This window comes from Prinia subflava, chromosome 4 (assembly GCF_021018805.1).
Source record: "Prinia subflava isolate CZ2003 ecotype Zambia chromosome 4, Cam_Psub_1.2, whole genome shotgun sequence".
Taxonomy (NCBI): Eukaryota; Metazoa; Chordata; class Aves; order Passeriformes; family Cisticolidae; genus Prinia; species Prinia subflava.
The window spans coordinates 20,785,038-20,804,382 of NC_086250.1; the positions used below are offsets into that span (position 1 = coordinate 20,785,038).

Consider the following 19,345-nt stretch of genomic DNA (forward strand, 5'->3'; position numbering starts at 1 on the left):
TAGTCTTTTCTCCTTTGTTTAACCACTTCCAGGAACAGGCTCTTCCTCTCCAGACCCCATAAATCCCACATTAGTTCACCATACTTTTTCCCTACCAGATGGACACTGATCTCCCATCTCACCTTAGCTCTCTCAGCATGAACACAGGGGTGCAGCACGAGGAGCAGGGCATGTGTCCCCACTGTGACAGATGCTGTGGCTCCGGGGAACATTCAGGCTGCTGTAGTGACATTACAAATGAATGCACATACCTTTGTAGTTTCATTAATGACTGTACTGAAAGATGAAGAGGCGTGAAAATAAATGCATCCTGCAAAAAAGCCAAGACAAATGGGAAATAATTTAAATAAAGCCCCGAAACTGAAACAATGCATATAACAAATCTTTTCAAGTTTTGATTCTCTAAGGAAGCAAGTCCTTGTATCCAAAGAGGAGTCACCATCATTGTTTATAAATAAGACTAAGGAAATTATATGGGTGAGGCAATTGGCAGGCAAGCAAGCAAACATCTAAAGTCACTGTAACATCGTGGTCACTTCCTCCACTCTCCTGTTTGAGGGCAGCTTGATAGCTGGTAACACACAAGTCTTGTTATGTGCACAGAGAAGAGTAAGACTGTCTGCACAAAACAAGCAACAAGACGACAAGTGCTACAAGAGTAGCACTGCCTGTGGGCTGCTTTTCTTCAATAGGTGGAGAGCAGAGGTTTTAAACCAGGTCCCATTCCAGTTAATGCCAAATCATCTCAGAATCTAGGGAAAAATATGAAAAACTGGGACAGGAGTGAGAAGAGATTTAGGAGTTACAGAACTATGACAGGTAAAATTGATAATTGTTCACACAGCTCTGAGTGCTGAATTTCATTCAGTACATAACCTGGTTGTAAGCTCATGCTCATATTATTATTCATTCCTCTTACACTCATTGCACTTGAGACACCACAAAACTAAGTACTGAAACCCAACAAAACAAAAAAGGGCTACTAAATCTAGCATTTTGGACTGTTGTTCAGTCAGGAGAAAATAAACCAACAAGCATGCATGGTGGAAATAAAGTGGGGAAAGCAAGGCCAGATTGGGTGGCTTCATGGGCAGTAAGTCCTTAGTACATAATTAATCTTGCATTAAGCGTAGGGAACTATACACATCTAAAGTGTTCTGCACTGCCAAGAGCATTTTATACAGTATGTAACTCACAGCCAAGAGGACACCTGAGAGAACAGACCATGTACCCTCTTGCAGTTTGTTTCCCAGGGATGTAGGCAAAAGAATCCAAGATGCTCTGAGTAAAAGGAATAAGCAATATTCTCACAACAGTCTGAGAGCGACTGAAGCTGCACTTCAGGCCTTAAAAGCTATAGGGACTGTTTGATTATCTGATTCCTTTGCTACAACCTCTTATATTCCAGAGTACAAAGAAACAATTCTGTCAAGTGTTAAGGATTTAAAGGGGTTGTGACTCTCTTAAATTTGCTATCAGCATTCTGACATTTTCCCCACCTGACCTGTTCAATCTAGGTGTATACTCTAAAGAGATTCCAGGATTTTCTAGAAAAGCAAAAGGCTAAGTTGTCTGAAAAAACACAATAAATGACAATTTTTGGTGCTGGCTGTTTCCCTCTATGAGCTCTGAAGAATGGGAACGACTGAAATGAATTTTTCTGAGCATTTCTTTGCTGCTGAAAAGTGCAGTAGAAGGGACTATATGTTATTGTTATTACTGTTACAATTCCTATTATTATTACGATTATGTTTGTTCTTTGGGAGGAAAGAAACTTGGATGGATCTCAACAGGGGAAGTCTGAATGAATGGTGCTTCAGTGGTTTTATGTGCAAGTATCCTGATAGATGCTCATTTTTGCAAATTCACCTGCAAAATCATATGAGAGTCATACACACACAGTCCCTGACACAATCTAATAACTATAAACCATCCAGCACTAAAATCATTCCACTGCAGGGGAGCTCAAATGCTTTCTCTTTCTAGGGTGCAGAATATTAAACATACCATCCCCATGCATTTACTAGCTACAATTGCCAGATGCTTGCTATCGTCAAATACCAGGCTAATTTAGGCTCTCCATTTTCAAAGCAATCTGAATCCCTGTTTCCTTGGGCTGCACGTAACCTCTCCCAACCATACTCATGGCTTCTGACTTGCTCCCATTCTGCCTCTACCTGACCCATTGGCCAGGAACTCCCAGGAGTTAACTGATGTTTCTGTTATGTCCACAGTTGTTTTTGTACAGCCTGTAATATGAGCAAGAAAGCTGGAAACTATAAAAACACCGGAACTGTGATTTTGTTGTGCTGTGCACTGTCAAATGAAGTATGAATCCACCACTGGGACCCCTAAAAACATCACCAACAAACAGAAGTAAAGGAGCAAGTCATGTCAGGCTCAGCTCTGGCAAGATGCTGGTCATAAATTTGTGAAGACACTTGTCCACCTTGGTGATTCCTCCCTCAGTTATGGTCTAGAGAGCAAGGAGTGACTTTGGTTTCACCAGTGTACATGCATGAGAACATCTGCACAGCCTTTGTGCTCAGCCTAGGGGCTGGTGAGTTTTTACCCTGATGTGTTACAGCTGCTGCACTTGCACACACTGATGTGTGTGCACAGGCTGTACCCCTCACTATGGATCAAACTACACTTTCACACAGCATAACAGGCATAGGCCTCTATTCTCTTCAAATTCCTCTAGGCCCTACTGGACTGCAAATAATTACCGTCATTATTCTGTACTTGTTAGGACACAAAAGCATCAGCAGGACCAGAAGGCAGATCTGTAGGGGCTGGGCAATGGCCTGCCTGTGGTAGGTCAGGTCTAACCTCAGGCTTGTCTGGGAATGGTAGTCTGCAGACAGCATGTGACTGTGAGCAGCCTCTGCCAAAGAGTCACGGGGGTATCTGCCGGCACCTAAATAAAAAGACAGCTCTTGAGTCTGTGGAGATTATGGGATTTAAAGTAACAGCAAAAAGAGGTTTGTTGAACCTACTAATAGGTCAGAGTGAAGAAGGGTTAACCTAGTAGGAAAAAGGATTCTTTTCTGACCTGGCTCTTTTCTGAGCCTTTTTTTAACCTCTGTCTCGAAGCCTTTGCAATAATGAATGAGCCCTTTAGAAGACGCTGGGGCCAATTTGCCTTTCTCTTGGACAATTGATAGGAATGTGTGCGAGGGTTGTGTGATGCCTTCACAGGCAGTAGTCCCGAGTGCTGTTCAGTGGTGCTTATCTCTGCCCCAGATGGCCCTGAATCCCAGCCTGGGCAGTGCATCCACCCAGTTCCTCGGAGAATCAAATAGTCCTGAGGGAGATGTGCCCATTCGTGTGCGTGTGTGACCAATCTCATGGAAGTGTGGCCCTGCAACTGTTTAATAACAGGATTTCACCCTTTCCCATTGACCCACCGCGGCAGCAACAAGCAGCCAACAGCCAGGCCGGGCTGCGAGCCCAGACAGCTCAGTCTCTTAGGACACGGACGGCAGGAGAGGGGAGCTGTGCCGGGACCGCGCAGCACCCGCGCACACGGAGAGGTGGCTGCGCCAAGGTGGGCACCCTTCCACTGGCGGTGCTCGGGGTCAGAGCCGGGGCCGGGCACAGATGCCCCGAGTGTGTGCCACCCGTGTGTCGCACGGCTGCGAGGGGACACGCTGGCCGGGCACAGATGCCCCGAGTGTGTGCCACCCGTGTGTCGCACGGCACCTGGGTACACGCCGCTCCCGGGGAGGCGCGCCGGCCATCGATGCGCTCGGCAAGCCGGCGCCCCGCCCCGCGAGTGCCGCGTTGGAGGCGCTCGGCGCTCGGCTGGCCAGCGCTGGCGCGGGTCCTTGTCTCCCTGTGCAAGATGGCGGCCGCGGGCGGCGGCGCGGCGGGAAGCGGCGGGGCCCAGTGAGGCGGCCGCGGCCCGTCCCCACCCTGCGGCCGCGGCTCGGCGCCGGCGGGCCTTGTCGCCGCTGGGCGGCCCCGCAGTCGGGGCAAGCCTGGGCCTGCTGTAGGGGCGGAGCCGCCGGCTGGCGTGAGGCTGGAGCCCGCTCGGGTGAGGGGACGCGCGGGCGGGAGCCGGGCGGACGAGCCCGCTTTGAACGGAGGCGGCGGCGGGGCCCGGGCTCCGGGGGTTGTCGGGGCGCATGCGCAGGACGGGCCGGCCGCCGGTGCGTGCCCGCGGAGGGGCCGGTGCCGGAGCTGGCGCTCTCGGCCGCGCGCGGAATTCCCGGCGGTCCCGTCTGCCCTCAGGGCCCCGCCCGGGAGCGCTGGCGGGACACGGGGTGAGGGAGCCACCTCCGCGGCCAGCGGGACCGAGCAGCGGGGCTCCGTGCGATGCTCCGGGTCTGCAGAAGAGCAAGAACCCGCAGGCGTGTGCGCTGACGGGAGAGGTGAAGGGAGATCTTCCCCACTGAGCCTGTGCCATCGCTGCTGAAACCCGGGAATTTGAAGCAGGGGAAACTAATAGAGGTTTACAAGATGAGAGTAGTTAAGGGTATGTTTTGTATTTGCCGGATTGTACCTGCCAAGCAGATAGATTTAAAAAGAGACTAAAAGGTATGCATGTAGGTACTCAGAAATCTTAGGCTCTCCAGGTCATCCATTCATGAATGACTGTCTTCAGCTTTGTTTTGCTGAGCAGTATCTGGATTAGGCCCTCACTGTCTTGAGCACAATACTCGTGCGAAGTCTGTATGACAAACAGCACAAAATGTTGACAACGTCTAGTTTAAGATCACGAGCCCACTTGTGGCAAGGTGCTCTTTTATTGCCCAGTGCAGTGCTCTCTGCATTCACATATGCAGTGCTTTTGTGTGTAGGTGTAATCCTTGTGTTTGCTACCAGCAATATATAATGGTCAGAGCACTTGACTTGACATTCTGCAGTGGGTGTTTTCCCAAAACTTGAAGAAATAACATGTATTCCTATGAATTTAAACAAAAACATCCCCTGTGTACCCACAGGTCTGATTTAGTTGTGGCGTTGTTGTATCAGTTAAGTAACCACTGTAGGGTGAATAACTTGTACATTGTCAGCATCAGCCAGTTGTTTATAAAATTGAGTCGTATGGGGGATGTACAAGCACAAGTTCCCTACTCCCAAAATATTCCCATGTAGCTTCAGTGTGGCAGGATTACCATGACAGCTGGGATGAGCAGACTGCTTTGGTCTTTGTGGGTGTTTACATTTGTGCACGTACACACAAACACACAAAGGCAGCTGGGAGTGATTGGATTAATCCCGTAGGATCAGAACATCGATCTTTTCTTGCTGAGCTGGTCACTAGCTGAGGAAAAAAAGCAATTTGCTCTGAGGGAACCTGAGTGTGACTATTCCATAGTAGCACTGTCCTGCTGTATGCCCATAGCTGGCGCAGTGACTCAGTTGGAGGAGACCTGAAACCCATGGGGGGCAGAGGCTGGGTTGCTGTGGGCCTAGCTAAAAGGAGTGCTCTCTTCCAGCCCCTCTCCCAGGCTGGCATTCAGAATGGCTGCAGTGCTAGCACTGGGAAACACATCAGAAGGATACACACCTCTAGTACAAAATGTGTGATCCTCTAGTTAAAAAAAAAATTCTTTTGTAATTTAATTCCTTCTTTCAGGTCCCTTCTTTTCCTTCACTTCATCTGAGATTCAAGGATTTGAAAGCTCTTTAAACATCCCACTCTTTGCTACAGTGGCTCCTGACAAAAAATGGCTTTGACATGGTATGGGTGCAGTTTTGTGTGTCATGAAAATCAAATTCAGGTGTCTTCTCACCCTCTTTCTATTTTTGTAAATAAATTAGTTCAGTGATTCAGATATTTCATAAGAAGGAGGTGGTATTTTCTATCTTTAAAATAATACAACATCCATTTTGATTAAAAAACCCGAATCGGTCAAGCCCGAAGAGTGACTGCTCATTTCCTTTCCCACTGTCTTCCAAAGAATCCTTATTTGGTTCAGAGAAAGTTCCCCCATTTAGATAGTGATTCTTCTTTATGAGAAGGTTATTTTCATTCTCTGTTTCTCAGACCTTTTCCTATAGATGGGAACGGGGGAAGGAGCCCAGACGTGGCAACTCATTCACAGGCTCCTGCAAGACCACCATGGCTTATGATGGCACCAAGAAGAAAGAAGGTATGACTGCTTCATACTCTCAGAGGGGTTTGCAAAAATAAATAAATACATTTTTTAAAAGGGCGCCCTTTGCAGCCCTCACCAGGCCATGCAGCCAGAGTGGGAAAGAAGTTAGGGTGCTGTGGAGCCCTTAAACTTAACCTGGCCAAGTTACTGGAGGATCCCAAGCCCTTGACTTCCAGGTGTAAAGTACTGGGATTAGAACTCGAGAGAAATGGGTGGTATTTCCTAATGCAAACACCCTGATTGGGAGCTCTGCCACAGCACCTTTTCCCTGCCAAGTCAGTGGGACAGGGGATGAGGTATAATGATACGTTTAGTCATAGTAACATTTCTAGATCCACTTGTCTTTAGGAAGGATCATACAGGTATTAGAGATTAAATCTAATGATTAAAGATCTAAATCTAAATGATGGTGTTAGAGCACCAAAGCCCCATCCCTCTGGTCAGACAGTACAGCCTGTTTGTTACCTTTCAGGCCTCAGTGCTTGTTGGGTTTTGTGCATCACTGTGTGCCAGTGTCCTCTGTTAGCTTATTTTATGAGTTGTCCACTTGTCTGTCATTCCATGTGGTATTTAATTTCTTCCTCTTTTCCCATTTCACACAAATCACAGAATTCCTAGACAGTCACCGAAGTGTTGATGACGGGCTGACACCTAGCAGGATACAGCGAGAGAAAAAGCGCTCCTACAAGGATCTTTTGCAAGAGGAAGATGAGATAGCAACTCAGGTAGAAACCCTCAGAAAAGAGGTTCAAGGTGTAAGGATATGCATAAAGGTAGTGATGGGATGGAATGAGTGTCCTTTTTTTGATTCATTTTATAATTTAGAAATGCATGTAGAAAACAGCAAGAGCAGCTAATCATGTATTGTATTGTTCAGTAATTTTCCCGGGGAAGAGGAGGGGATGAGTCCCTGATTCCAATTCTTCTGGCCTCAGAAAATGAGGTAGCAGGAGTGTTGTCCTAGTGTTGATGTAGAACCTTGCTAGTCAGAAAATGCTGTGAATAACTTCTTACACACATTTTTGAAAAATAGCCTTTACAGTTGTATAAATAGCCAGCAAAGGATGGATAGAATATTAACTGATGGACTGTTGTCTTCCTAATTCTGCAGACAGCCTGAAATAATACCTCTTGAGAAGAATGAACTTGCCCTATTCACCTCTTTGGGGCCTTAACTCTTAAAATCACGTAGTAGCAACTTAAGTTTCTTCAAAGCTTTTCTATTTGAGCTACAATTTCGGCTGTTAGCTCAGAGGTAGCTATCTAGTGATTTGGGGTTTTTTTCATCTCAAAAGCAAGTTCTTGTTTAAAATTAAAATTGTCTACCATGCAGTTGGAATTCTTTAGAGGAGCTTCAGTTTCAGAGCCATAAATTGATCAAGACACAGATAATAATTAGGTGACATGGCATACTAAGGACATATTTTTGTGCCATCATTCTAGTTGTCACCTCTTTGTATCTCCTGTTACTTCTTTTTCAGCATAGTAAGCATGAACTGTTCTCCTTGGTTTTCAAGGCTTGGCAGTCTATGCATCTGAAGTTATTTCTTAGCTTTATTAAGGAGTAGATGTCTGAATTTTATCAACTTATCAGCTGATCTCCAAGTGATGGCTTTCATTACCCATATCTCAACACTTTGCAAATGTTCTTCTTTTATGTTGCTCCTCTCACTTGGAGGTCTCCCTACAGAGATCTATCTGTCAGTTTCCTTGGAGCCCTGTTGTGCTGCCATGCCTACAGAAAGCTCGATGTCAATTAGGTGACTGTTGTGCTGAAATCAATCCTGGCTAATGATATTTTTTGTATTATCCCACCTATCTATAACATGTGTTTTGTCTTACTTTAAACCTGCACTGTGTGCTCTTGGGGAGAGAGTAGGTTTCATTATAGCACCTAGAATAATGATCCTGGTTCAGACCTACGGTTCCTTGATGTTACAGTAGTACAAATAACTTTTGATACCTCCTACAAATTTTTGTCTGTGTTAATAGTCCATGTGACTCTCATATTATTTCCCTCCTTTTAGTCAGCAACTTTTTTTTTCTTTTTCCAGGACAGTGAGTTTTTTCCAGGGTCAGAAGCTCACAAAAAGAAGAGAAAGCACTCCTCCGATGAGTTCTGCTACCGAGGTAAGGTCATAATCAAGCAGGTGAAGGGGCTAGCAGATCATGACTTTAAGGAAAGGATGCTCTTAAACCAGTGTCATCAAGCTCTGTGGTTAGCATTTTATAGGAGGGGAGTACATCAACCTGCCTCAGAGCAAGTAATCAGAAACCTGACACTGATCAGCACCAGGCAGCAGAAGATTAGGGAATTATATTTTCAGAGTCTATCTTAACAAAATGCCATTTTGGGGGGTAGAGGTCCTCTCCCATCCCCTTTTCACTGACAAGTTGTAGTTTTCTAACTCATGCCTTCACATTTGACATTTGTTTTTCTTGTTTTCCTATTGCATTGCAAACTAATTATACTTACAGGTAGTATAACTTTCTCTGAATTTATAAAAATAGGATGTCTGAGGTTGAAAAATAAATGCTTTTCTGTTCAGTTATTCTCACAATTAATTAGTTGGCTAGAAAATGACAGTTGGAGTCATAGAAGCTTAACACATTTAAGATATATTATTGGCCCAATAGAAGGAGAAAGCCAAGCTGAAATTTCATCTTTCATCAAAATCTGTCTACAGAATGAAAAAGCTCATCTTTTCAACTAACTGGTCTCACCTTGGCTAAAAATGTCATGAAAATCTTGCACTTGAGATGTAATTTCAGTTAGATGTATTTTCACCAAAACATTTTATTTCACAACTCACAAATGGAGTTTCACAAAACTTCAAGAACTTTCCTACTGTCTCTCCCTTCCTTAAATTATTTGACTATCTCAGGTGTCACAGCCTCTGAATTGTATCAGCAAGGCTGTGCTGACCTGACTGAGGTTCTGTTTAAGCCAGGATCTAAATTTGTCACCTGTAATTGTAAGGCTCACAGGATTCTCACCTACCTTCTTTGCCATCTTTAAGGGAATCATCTCAATGTACATTTCTGTTGATGTTTTTCAGGTGTCTCGCCTTTGGATCTACCATCAAAGAAGAAGAAAAAAGCAGCTTCTAGCCCATCCTCAGCTGATACAACCATGGATTTACTCAAGGCTATCAACTCACCTTTGGCCACAAGCTCAAAGTCTTCAAAGAGGACCTCTGAAAAATCATCTCATTCTTCCTCTGGCCATTCTGAAAGCAGAAAGGAGCATCCCAAGAAGAAGCTGAGTGGGAGCAGTGGGGAGCACTCAGTGGAAGACGGCAGCTCCCACAAATCTAAAAAAATGAAACCTCTTTATGTGAACACAGAGACACTTACTCTTCGTGAACCTGATGGTTTGAAGATGAAGCTCATCCTTTCACCAAAAGAGAAAAGTAGTGCAGCAGATGATGATTCTTTATCCTACTCTTCAGCACCAGCAGCTGCAAAGAAATCTTCAAAGAAATCAGCTCGAGATGAGCAAGGCTCATTCCTGCTGGGGCACGATCTGCAGAGCTTCCTGAAATCATCCCGGAAAAAGCACAAACCACCTCCAGAGTCACATCCATCTTCTGAGAATTTTGGCGCTGACACCTCCCTTCATTCAGAGGGCCATGGAAGTGAGTACGAGGCTTCGGGTATGGAGGTGCCACCAGAATCTGGTTCTTCTTCTGGTGGAGAGTTGGAGGCTGGAGAGCTGGTGATAGATGACTCCTACCGGGAAATCAAGAAGAAGAAGAAGTCAAAAAAAAGTAAGAAAAAAAAGGACAAGGAGAAACACAGAGAGAAGAAACACTCCAAGTCTAAAAAAAGTTCTGGGCACTCTCCTGTGGCGGTAGTAGAAGCAAGAGTGTCACCACCACCTCCCAGTACCCCCTATGTTGTCCCTCCACCTCCTCCTGCTGTTTTTCACTCAGACGGTCAAGGTGAGAAGAGGAGGAAGAAGGAAGACAAGGAGAAGGACAAAGCTGAGAAATGGGAAAAGGAAAGAGAGAAGGAAAAGGAAAGAGAGAAGGAAAAGGAAAGAGAGAAGGAAAAGGAAAAAGAGAAGGAAAAGGAAAGAGAAAAAGAAAAGGAAAGAGAGAAGGAAAAGGAAAGAGAGAAGGAAAAGGAAAGAGAGAAGGAAAAGGAAAGAGAAAAGGAAAGAGAAAAGGAAAAAGAAAGAGAAAAAGAGAAGGAAAGAGAAAAGGAACGAGAAAGAGACAAAGTAAGGAAAAATTGGAGGGAAAATAGAAATTGGGTGGTGGGTAATGGTGAAATAGGCACTCCATTACAAAGGCATGTTAAATTGAAACAAAAGATAACTGATACCAATTATCAGTGGTTTAACTGAAGCGTGTTTGGAAAAATGTGTCAGCCACTATAATTTCTATTTCTAACAAAAGGAATATATGTTCTTCTGGCTTTGTGGCACAGATAGTCTTTAGCCAATAGATGTTCTCTGGGAAAGTTATACTTGATTTTGCTTACTGCGGGTCATGTACTAAGCACGTCTGCATCTTTTTCTAATGTGACTGGCTAAGCTATTCCCAGGGACACTTCTGGACTAGTGATAAGAGTTCCTGTAAAAAGGAATCAAGCTGTTACCTGAAAATTGAAGATATTTACCCATTTACTCCTGTATTTAAATGAAATTCTAATTCTAATAGACTACCATGTTCCCTGTTTTGCCCTGTACTTATATATTGTTTTCCATGGTTACTGCATAAAGATACGAGTATCAGAAATGGTAGCTAGCATGTGAACAAGTTCACAAATGAGATAACTGTAGCTATGTAAGTAAATGGGGGAAAGCATCTTGTGCATGCTCAGATAGAGAAATAATGCTTTGTGTGAGGAAATGGACAGACAGAGCCAAATCTGTTCAGCCACTATCCTATTCTCTTGGGGAATTTTTCCCTGACCATAGCCCAGCAATTGCAATACCTTTGCTGTCAATGTACTACACAGTCTCTTTTCCTGCCAAATGCAAGTACTTTTTAAAGGTACAAGAAATGGAACAAAACATTATCATGAGGACTAAATTGTTTTGACAGATCTATAATAGGTACTGTGACTAGTGTAACAGATACTGGGTTTTATTGTAGGTTTTAAAACTGAGATACATTAACAAAGTTGTATGTTGATCTTGAATTTAGAATAGCAAAACTTGTTGAGTTTTGCAGGATAAGCCTTGTGTTGAGACTGGTTCTGGCTGATTCCTGTGCTTTCATAAAGACTAAATTCAGACAGAAGATGTAAACCTGTTTTTTAAGGTTCCTGATCTAAGTACCATATCTTTCTTTAAGTCTTTAATAAATGACAAATTCTTATTAAATTGGAGAAGGTCTCATCATAATTAAAAATCTTTATTTCTTTTCTTCTCCTGACTAGCCAAAGAAGAAAAACATGTCTGCTTATCAAGTGTTCTGTAAGGAATATCGTACAACTATTGTGTCTGAGCACCCTGGAATAGGTAAGGGAATAATCCAGCCTTCTCTTCTCTTGATTTTACACCAGTCAGATTAATTAGCAGAACATAATGTCTCTGTTTCAGACCAACTTCTTAATTTTGATATAATGCAAAGAATCTGACAATGTTATTTAGAATAAGTAGTGGCAAAGGGGACAGGAGTGGATTTCATTATCGTATTATAATTTTATTTTAATCAAGTTGTGAATCTAGATAAATAACTTGCTAGCTCTGTCTTTACTGAAAGAATTACCTCCATTGTGTTGCTTTCCTGTAAATACACTGTGACTTCATCTTCCTGGTATCAGCTGTTTGGTTTTTTTTTTATTTTAAAGAGTAACAGGACTTCACATTTTCAGGACAGTGTGGGGAGTTCCAGGTGTAGAATGGCTTGTGTCCTAAATGTGTATGGATGGGCCAGTAAATTTCCTGTGTTCTCTCCAGGATATTATGATCAAATTTGATTTAATCATTTCTCTTCTCTTCTCTTCTCTTCTCTTCTCTTCTCTTCTCTTCTCTTCTCTTCTCTTCTCTTCTCTTCTCTTCTCTTCTCTTCTCTTCTCTTCTCTTCTCTTCTCTTCTCTTCTCTTCTCTTCTCTTCTCTTCTCTTCTCTTCTCTTCTCTTCTCTTCTCTTCTCTTCTCTTCTCTTCTCTTCTCTTCTCTTCTCTTCTCTTCTCTTCTCTCCTCGAATCTCCTCTCCTCGAATCTCCTCGAATCTCCTCTCCTCGAATCTCCTCTCCTCGAATCTCCTCTCCTCGAATCTCCTCGAATCTCCTCTCCTCTTTTTCCAGATTTTGGAGAGCTAAGTAAAAAACTGGCAGAAGTATGGAAGCAGCTACCTGAGAAGGATAAATTGGTGAGTGTTTGTGTGAGATGTTTTTGTAAAATGATTTCTGTGAACTAGGTGCTTAGATCCAAATGAGCTGGCAGCATTGCCACAATACTTGAAATATGTTACCTATATCCCTAAATCATGTAAAGGTGGAAAGTATGGAAATCTTCCCCTTGTAAACATAAAAGCATTCATTTTCTTCACATGGGATTGCTTCATTTCCTAGCTATGTAACATCATTCTGCCTCCAGGCCCTGGCATCAGGTAACAGAATTACCTAATGTTATGAATCTTTCTTTTCTAACCATGGTAACTACAGATCTGGAAACAGAAAGCTCAATATCTCCAACACAAACAGAATAAAGCAGAGGCCACCACTGTGAAGAGAAAGGCATCATCTTCAGATGGTGCACCAAAAATGAAAGGTAATTGTTGCACTTTTATTTGTCTCATCTCTTTTCTTGGACAGGGAAGGTAGTTTTGCCTGTGGAATAAAAAAAAAGGTCCTTACCTGCTTCACCTCCCTCCCTACCTGCATTCTCACACAAAGCATGGCATTTAAATCACTAGTCAAATCAACTTTTCTGTGAGACCAAGAATGATATCAGCATTTTTCATAAAGATTTCCATATCTGATTCATAGAATGGTATTGGTTTTGGCAGTTTAGGGATTGAAATGTAAAATAAGAAGAGGCAGAAAGAAGGTTCTAGTGGGATTAGTTTGCTGCTAGAGGGAAGGTGGATTGTTCTTGGTTTAGCATCTCTGATACCAAATCTCCCCAACTGCTTTCGGCTATACACGTTCTGTACATGTGAAAAAAAAAGTTTCAACTCCAAGGACTACGGGACTGGGGCAGCAGGACCATTTAAGCATCTCACACCTATGAGATTTGAACTTTAGCAACTAAATAGGTTTATGAGTAAAACACTGAAAGCAAGGAATATGGAATTTTAATTTGTGTATTTTCCAGCTTCTCCAACAGGAGTGATTTCTCCTCACAAAAAGTCCCCCACCAGCACTGTGGTGGTGCCTTCCTCACCAGCCAAAGTCCCTGAGACAGATCCCATTGATGTAGCTGCACATTTACAGTTGCTGGGTGAATCTCTGAGCCTCATTGGACACAGACTACAGGAAACAGAGGTGAGCTTGTAACCAGCAATGTCACAGTGATGTCCTGTAATTTACACAATGCATTCAGGGGGATGATTATTATATTTTCTTAAAAGTTTAACCAGTGGTTTTCTATTATGAAGAGAAACTAGAGGTGGCATGCTCTGTTTCTTTGATGCATCGCTCTTTATTTTCAGTGAAATAAAAGGCCTCAGTAAGCAGTAGGCATCAAAGAAAGACAGGTGCTTTGCAGCTCTAGGTCCTTGAAAGCAGTTTGTAGTTCAGCAGACTCTTCAGTCTTTTCTTACTGTATGTTCACCTTGGATTTGGTACTTCCTTGCTATTTTGTCAGTCTCTAGTCAGTTTTTGTTACTGTTCTACTTTTTAGAAAACTGTCAGTCTTCCCCAAAAAGTTTTTTGCATGTGCTCTAGTTTTCTGGCAGTATCATACAGCCAGTGCTTTGGATAGGAGCTACAGTTGTTTCAACTTACCTGGTAACATAATGTTTACCTACTGTTTTAATAGTTACCTACTGTTAAGTGACTCTGAGCATACACATTCACATGTGTATGCTCTGAGAACTCAGCCTAGCCTCTAAAGAGAAACCATATTTGTCTCAAATAATATCACAGAGTTTATGAGTAGCATGATACCTCACTTGACTATGCTTGCTTGTTTTATCAACAGTAAAATAAATGTTCTTGTATTTTGGTTTTGGTATGACTGATTGAGATCATGAGAGGAACAACCAGAGCCCAGAAAAGCACACAGACAAATTCCCTTTCTTGAAAGTGTATCAATGACTAAAGCATTTGTTACAAGCTTAGTATTTCTTTAACTTCACAAATAAAACATCTATTGTCATTAGGACTCATGTAGTTAACAAAACAGATGGTACAAAATGGCACAGAAAATATATTACAAAAATTTGTGGGATCACTGTTTTATGCAACTGGCAATTTTCTGATGTTTTCTGTTGATTCCTACCTTTATCTTGCACCAGTTCGTTGCCTACTGAACTCCAAATTTTTTGATCCAGCAGTCTGTCTGTGAAGTACAAGGCACAGTCTTGTTACTGTGTAAATAGTGAAAGTGGGCTGGAGGAGCTGAAGATACAGTATCTGCACGAGAATGGATACAGTTGAGAACCGAGCCAAATTTCTACTACTCATCCCTATCCGATTTTTTTTTTCCTCACTACCAGGGAATGGTGGCTGTTTCAGGAAGTTTGTCAGTACTCCTAGATTCAATCATCTGTGCTTTGGGCCCGTTGGCATGTCTGACCACACAACTGCCTGAGTTGAATGGCTGCCCAAAGCATGTTTTGGTGAGTTCTTCATGGTTATTTTTTTTTTTCTAGCACTGTTAATTTCAGTGGAGTCCAAATAGAGTTTTTCTGATTAATCACTGTAATGTAATTATAACTCCAATGCAATAAGAAAATTTGTCTTGATCATGGGCTTTCATAGAGAAATATTTATTGAAATTCTTACAGATATTATCATTGTACAATACTACGCAACCTTTTTTTCTCACATTGGCAACTGACCTAATATTTGTAACATTGATTGCAGTGTGAGTAGATCCTGTTTTAGTTATGATGGAGTCAATCAATTGGAATCAAATAAAAGTATGCCAGTATTTCTTTAAAAGTTCTAATTTTCCATAAAAATAAAACCCACCTTCTAGCTGTTCTGTATCACATAAGCTGGTTTTCCTTCAGTAGCACAAAAGCCAATTTGTGATCTCAGGATTCCTAATGTGATGGTGTAGGACCTTTTACAAGGTGGGTAAAACCTCTGAGGAAAGAAAAATAGTCTCTGTCTTAAGGAGCTGCATAACTACAGTTTCTTTTCCACTTAAACTACTTTTAATACTGAGCCCTGATTTAGCAACAGCTCGTGGCATCTATGTAGCCTGATGTGAACATAGATTAAGATGGCAGCACCCATCAGGTGTCGTACTTCCTACAAGAGATGTGAATAAAGCAGCAAAGGAGAGGAGCAAAAATAAAGGAATACGGTCTGTAAAAGTTGAGGCTAAAATCAAATCTGGCAGAGGGGGCAACAAAAATGGGATATGAATTGACATGTCATAATAGGGCAGCCCAAACATTTATTCATTAAGAGAATGGACTGTCAACAGTAGCAACAAAATTGACAGTTTAGTCTGTGAACACCCACAAACTGTCTCTGTGCACAAAAGCTGAGTCAGTGGGGTGTTCCCATCTTAAGCCATGGAAAAACTCCGATGCTTTTTTTTCCTTCCTGCTTGCCAAGTTTGTTCAGAGCAGTGACGCCACATGACCAGTGGTGCATTTATTAGAAACTCAATCAGCTTATTGTTACAAGGAGCAATGGAGCTTTAGGTGAATTATGGCAGCTACCCTTCACTTCTGGAATCTGGTGTTCAGGTAATTTTCATCAGATATGACAGTGGTGTTCTAAGACATGGACACGCCCCAGTGGTTGTGTTGCAATTTATATTTAAGACAGTAGGTGGCATTGCTAAGTTCTGGAATCTAGAATCAACTGTTGCAGATCCAGTGCCTCCATCTCTCAGTGAAAGATGTTGTTCCTAAGGCCTCCTTCAGGTATCCAGCCACAGGCTTGAGCTTACTGCATCTGATAAACATACAGCTGGGTCTTTTTTTCTGATTGCATGAGAGGGATTCCTACTCTCAGAATTCTGTTAATGTTTTCCAAGAAAAACTGAAGGGCGCTTCTTTTTGCCATCTGACACTCTATTAGAGGTGATCAACAGGCAGATTTGGTTGTTTCATCCTATGACAACTTGTAACACAAGTGACTGTGCTTAGTACCCTCACCTGTGCCATTTTTTAAGGATTTCAAGTTATTACCTGACATTAAAAAACACCAAATTTCTCTTCCTAGTCAAACACACTAGACAACATTGCCTACATCATGCCTGGACTTTGATGGGAAAGGATCCTGGGATGTTCTCAACCTCTGTGTAACTGACTTGTGTACCTGCACTATGCCGGCGCTCCCACAGGGCTCCATATGGAGGCTTTTAAAGTTTTATATATGTGTAGTGTATACATAGGATTGTAACTATTTGACTTGTATTTTATGAAAAGTTGTGAAGTTAAGCTGAGAAAACCCCTTTGTGTTGGTGGGTGAAATGTCCTCCAGTCTGAAAGTTTTTTGTATGAAGAATTCAGAAAGCTTTTGAGATATTCGCCTTAAATTCAGATTTAGTGAGGGAAGCAAACAGAGACTGGACTTCTCAATATAAAGAAGAAAGCTGTCACCATGAGAGGGGTCATTGAAACAGGTGGCCCTGAGAGGTTCTTGACTCTCCTTCCTTGGTGATATTCAAAAACTGAATGAGCAGCCTGCTGTAGTTGGACTTGCTTTAAGCAGGGACATGGACCAGGTGATCCCCTGATATTTCTGCCTAAACTAAAGTATTCTGGTATTTTGTGGGCAGGTAGAGATGATGATATATTTTGGACCAAGGAATAGAATTGAATTCTTCACCAGCCCTATTTGTAACACTTTTTCTGTTTAAAACCCACTTCTTGAGGGGAAAGTTGGATAGCTTTTTGCTTCTTGGTCACTTTGTCCAACCGCTACTCCTCAGTCAGTAATAACTGAAAGTTGTCAGTGTCAGCTGGCTGGTCTGGTAGGTGGCATTTGAAGCGAAGTAGAAGATGATAACAAGTTTAATTTTTCCTTGTGGACTCATATTCAAATCATCATTAGCACAATGTATCAACCTATTGTATTGCCTTGAGAGAATGAACCTCCTGCCGATTTTTCCACGGCATGGTCAGCCTGCTTTGATGGAAAGGAGTAGAGAAGCAGATGGGAAAAACTTGGATTGCTTCTGCCCATCTTGCACCTGTTTTGTGAAATGGCTCATCTCCCATCCCTCTCACCAGCACTATTGCAGGAGCAGTGGTGCTGCTGCAAGGCAGTGACCAGTGGCCAGTTTCAAGCAGTTATGGCCAAGTAAGGCACACGTGGGTTGACTGGACCAGTTTCCCTTCCCTCCAGCCACATGCTTGGAGTTTGGTTTTCTGCTCCTCTGGAAGCAGAGTCACAGGAGAACACTTGATTCCTGTTCAGGCTTTTGTCTGTGTGCATGTATGTGTATGTGGTGTTCATATCACATGTATTAACTTTTACCAATATCTGTAACAGATTTTAATTTATCCTGTATATTTCTCTGTTGTGTGTATATATTTTTTTATATATACATAATTTAAAAGCAAAAAAGTTCTCCCTCAGCCAACAGTGTGTGAAAAATGTGAATCAAGTTTGCCTCACCTCACTTCCTGCAGGAATCAACTCTGTGTATAGTACTAAGCATGGGCATTGTGTAAGTAAACACCAGGAAGATTCTAGGTGTTTGTAGGAACAGGCTATCTTGTGAACAGAACAACTAAAACATCATTTGACTCAGGCCTTATCAGCTCTGTAACAGGAAAGTTTAAAAATGCAGAAGAGGCATTTTTTTACTTCCAAGTAAGTCTAGCTGCTGTTTTTTAGGACAGTTGAACGTAAGCTGTCCCTGATTGTGGCTGAGTGCCAAATCAGAAGTAAATCAAATCCTAGGGTGTGGAGGAGGGGTTTTCTCCCCATGCCTCTTTGCCACGTATTCCCCAGATGTGCCTGTACAAGGTAGTCTGTCTCTTACAGATATTTTCTGTGCAGTGAGGGGTTTTCTCAGCAGACGAGGTGCAGAAGGTTCTCGGCCCACCAGGCCAGAACATGTTTTAACAGCTTAGGACAAATCCCAATGAGCCTGCAAATAGGAAGGGCCCAGGAGGGAGGCAGTGCAACCCTGCTTCAAATCTTGGCCAATATTAAAGCTTCTGCTGTTGTGAGCAGCACAAAATAACTGGCTCTTTCTAGCCCTTCATAGCTGAGAGCATTGTGGTGAAGGGGTACATCTGCTTTTGAAGAAACAGAAGGGGATCAGCTTTAGCTTTATCCTCTGTACAACAGAAAATACTTGAAGAGTGAAAAACACACATGACCCTGGTGTATTGTATTTTTATTAAAATTTGTACACTTTGTATAATCTGTATCTTGTGGTATTTGGTACTATAGGGAAACTTTGTCAAGGCTTAGCAGTTTTTATATTTTTGTTATTTCTTTGCTGTTTGGTCCTGATTACAATTATACACTTTTTTGTACTGTACTTACAATATAATTTTTTTGTCAACTTCTGGAGTATTGTCATTCATTTCTGGCATGTGCCATTTTCTGCAGCTGTTGTTACTAGTTGTATTTAGTGCTTCTCGGCAAAACACATCCAATCCTAACCCTGCTAAACTCACTCACTTGGCAGGCAAGCTGTACTGTTTCCAGCAGCACTGGTCACCCAAATTACTGTTCAGGTTCCTGACTGCTTGGGATCCCCCACAAGGGAGATGTAGCATGGAGCACAGCAGGTGACACCAGGGCATTTGTCTTCCCTGCTGCCTCACCTCAGATCCAGGTTCGTGGCGTTCAGGTGACTCCAGTACACAGGACTTGAACGTGTTATGCAGGATGTCAGGCGTGGCGGCATTAGAGCAGGATTTGTGCTGGTTATTAACACATCCCCATTTTCTGGGTATGGGTGTTGGTTGATTGCAGCCTCAGCTTGGGCAGGGCAGTTGCTTGGGCCAGGAGCACATCCCAGAAGGTGCTAACCACCCTGTGTAGAGTCAAATAATGGTTTGGGTTCGAAGGGACCTTAAAGATCATTTCCAACACCCCTGCCACAGACAGGGCCACCTTCCACAAAAAGTTTGCTAAAGGCCCCATCCATCCTGGCCTGGAACACTTCCAAAATCGGTCATCC

General features: G+C 42.8%; 1 protein-coding gene across 3 annotated transcripts; it reads left to right on the plus strand.

The window, feature by feature from the left end:
* The first annotated feature begins 3,808 nt into the window (after positions 1 to 3,808).
* Positions 3,809 to 18,721, plus strand: HMGXB4 (HMG-box containing 4). 3 transcript variants are annotated; one of them, XM_063395776.1, is made up of 12 exons: positions 3,809 to 4,039; positions 5,588 to 5,692; positions 5,999 to 6,104; positions 6,720 to 6,835; positions 8,165 to 8,240; positions 9,170 to 10,335; positions 11,502 to 11,583; positions 12,373 to 12,437; positions 12,733 to 12,838; positions 13,385 to 13,554; positions 14,730 to 14,852; positions 16,420 to 18,721. In XM_063395776.1, the coding sequence occupies exons 2-12, from the start codon at positions 5,690 to 5,692 to the stop codon at positions 16,462 to 16,464; spliced, it is 2,058 nt and encodes a 685-aa protein (XP_063251846.1). In that variant the 5' UTR covers positions 3,809 to 4,039; positions 5,588 to 5,689; the 3' UTR covers positions 16,465 to 18,721. The 3 variants fall into 3 exon arrangements, with proteins under 3 accessions (XP_063251846.1, XP_063251847.1, XP_063251848.1); XM_063395777.1 differs by lacking the exon at positions 5,588 to 5,692; XM_063395778.1 differs by lacking the exons at positions 3,809 to 4,039; positions 5,588 to 5,692 and adding an exon at positions 4,050 to 4,480.
* Positions 18,722 to 19,345: the final 624 nt, after the last annotated feature.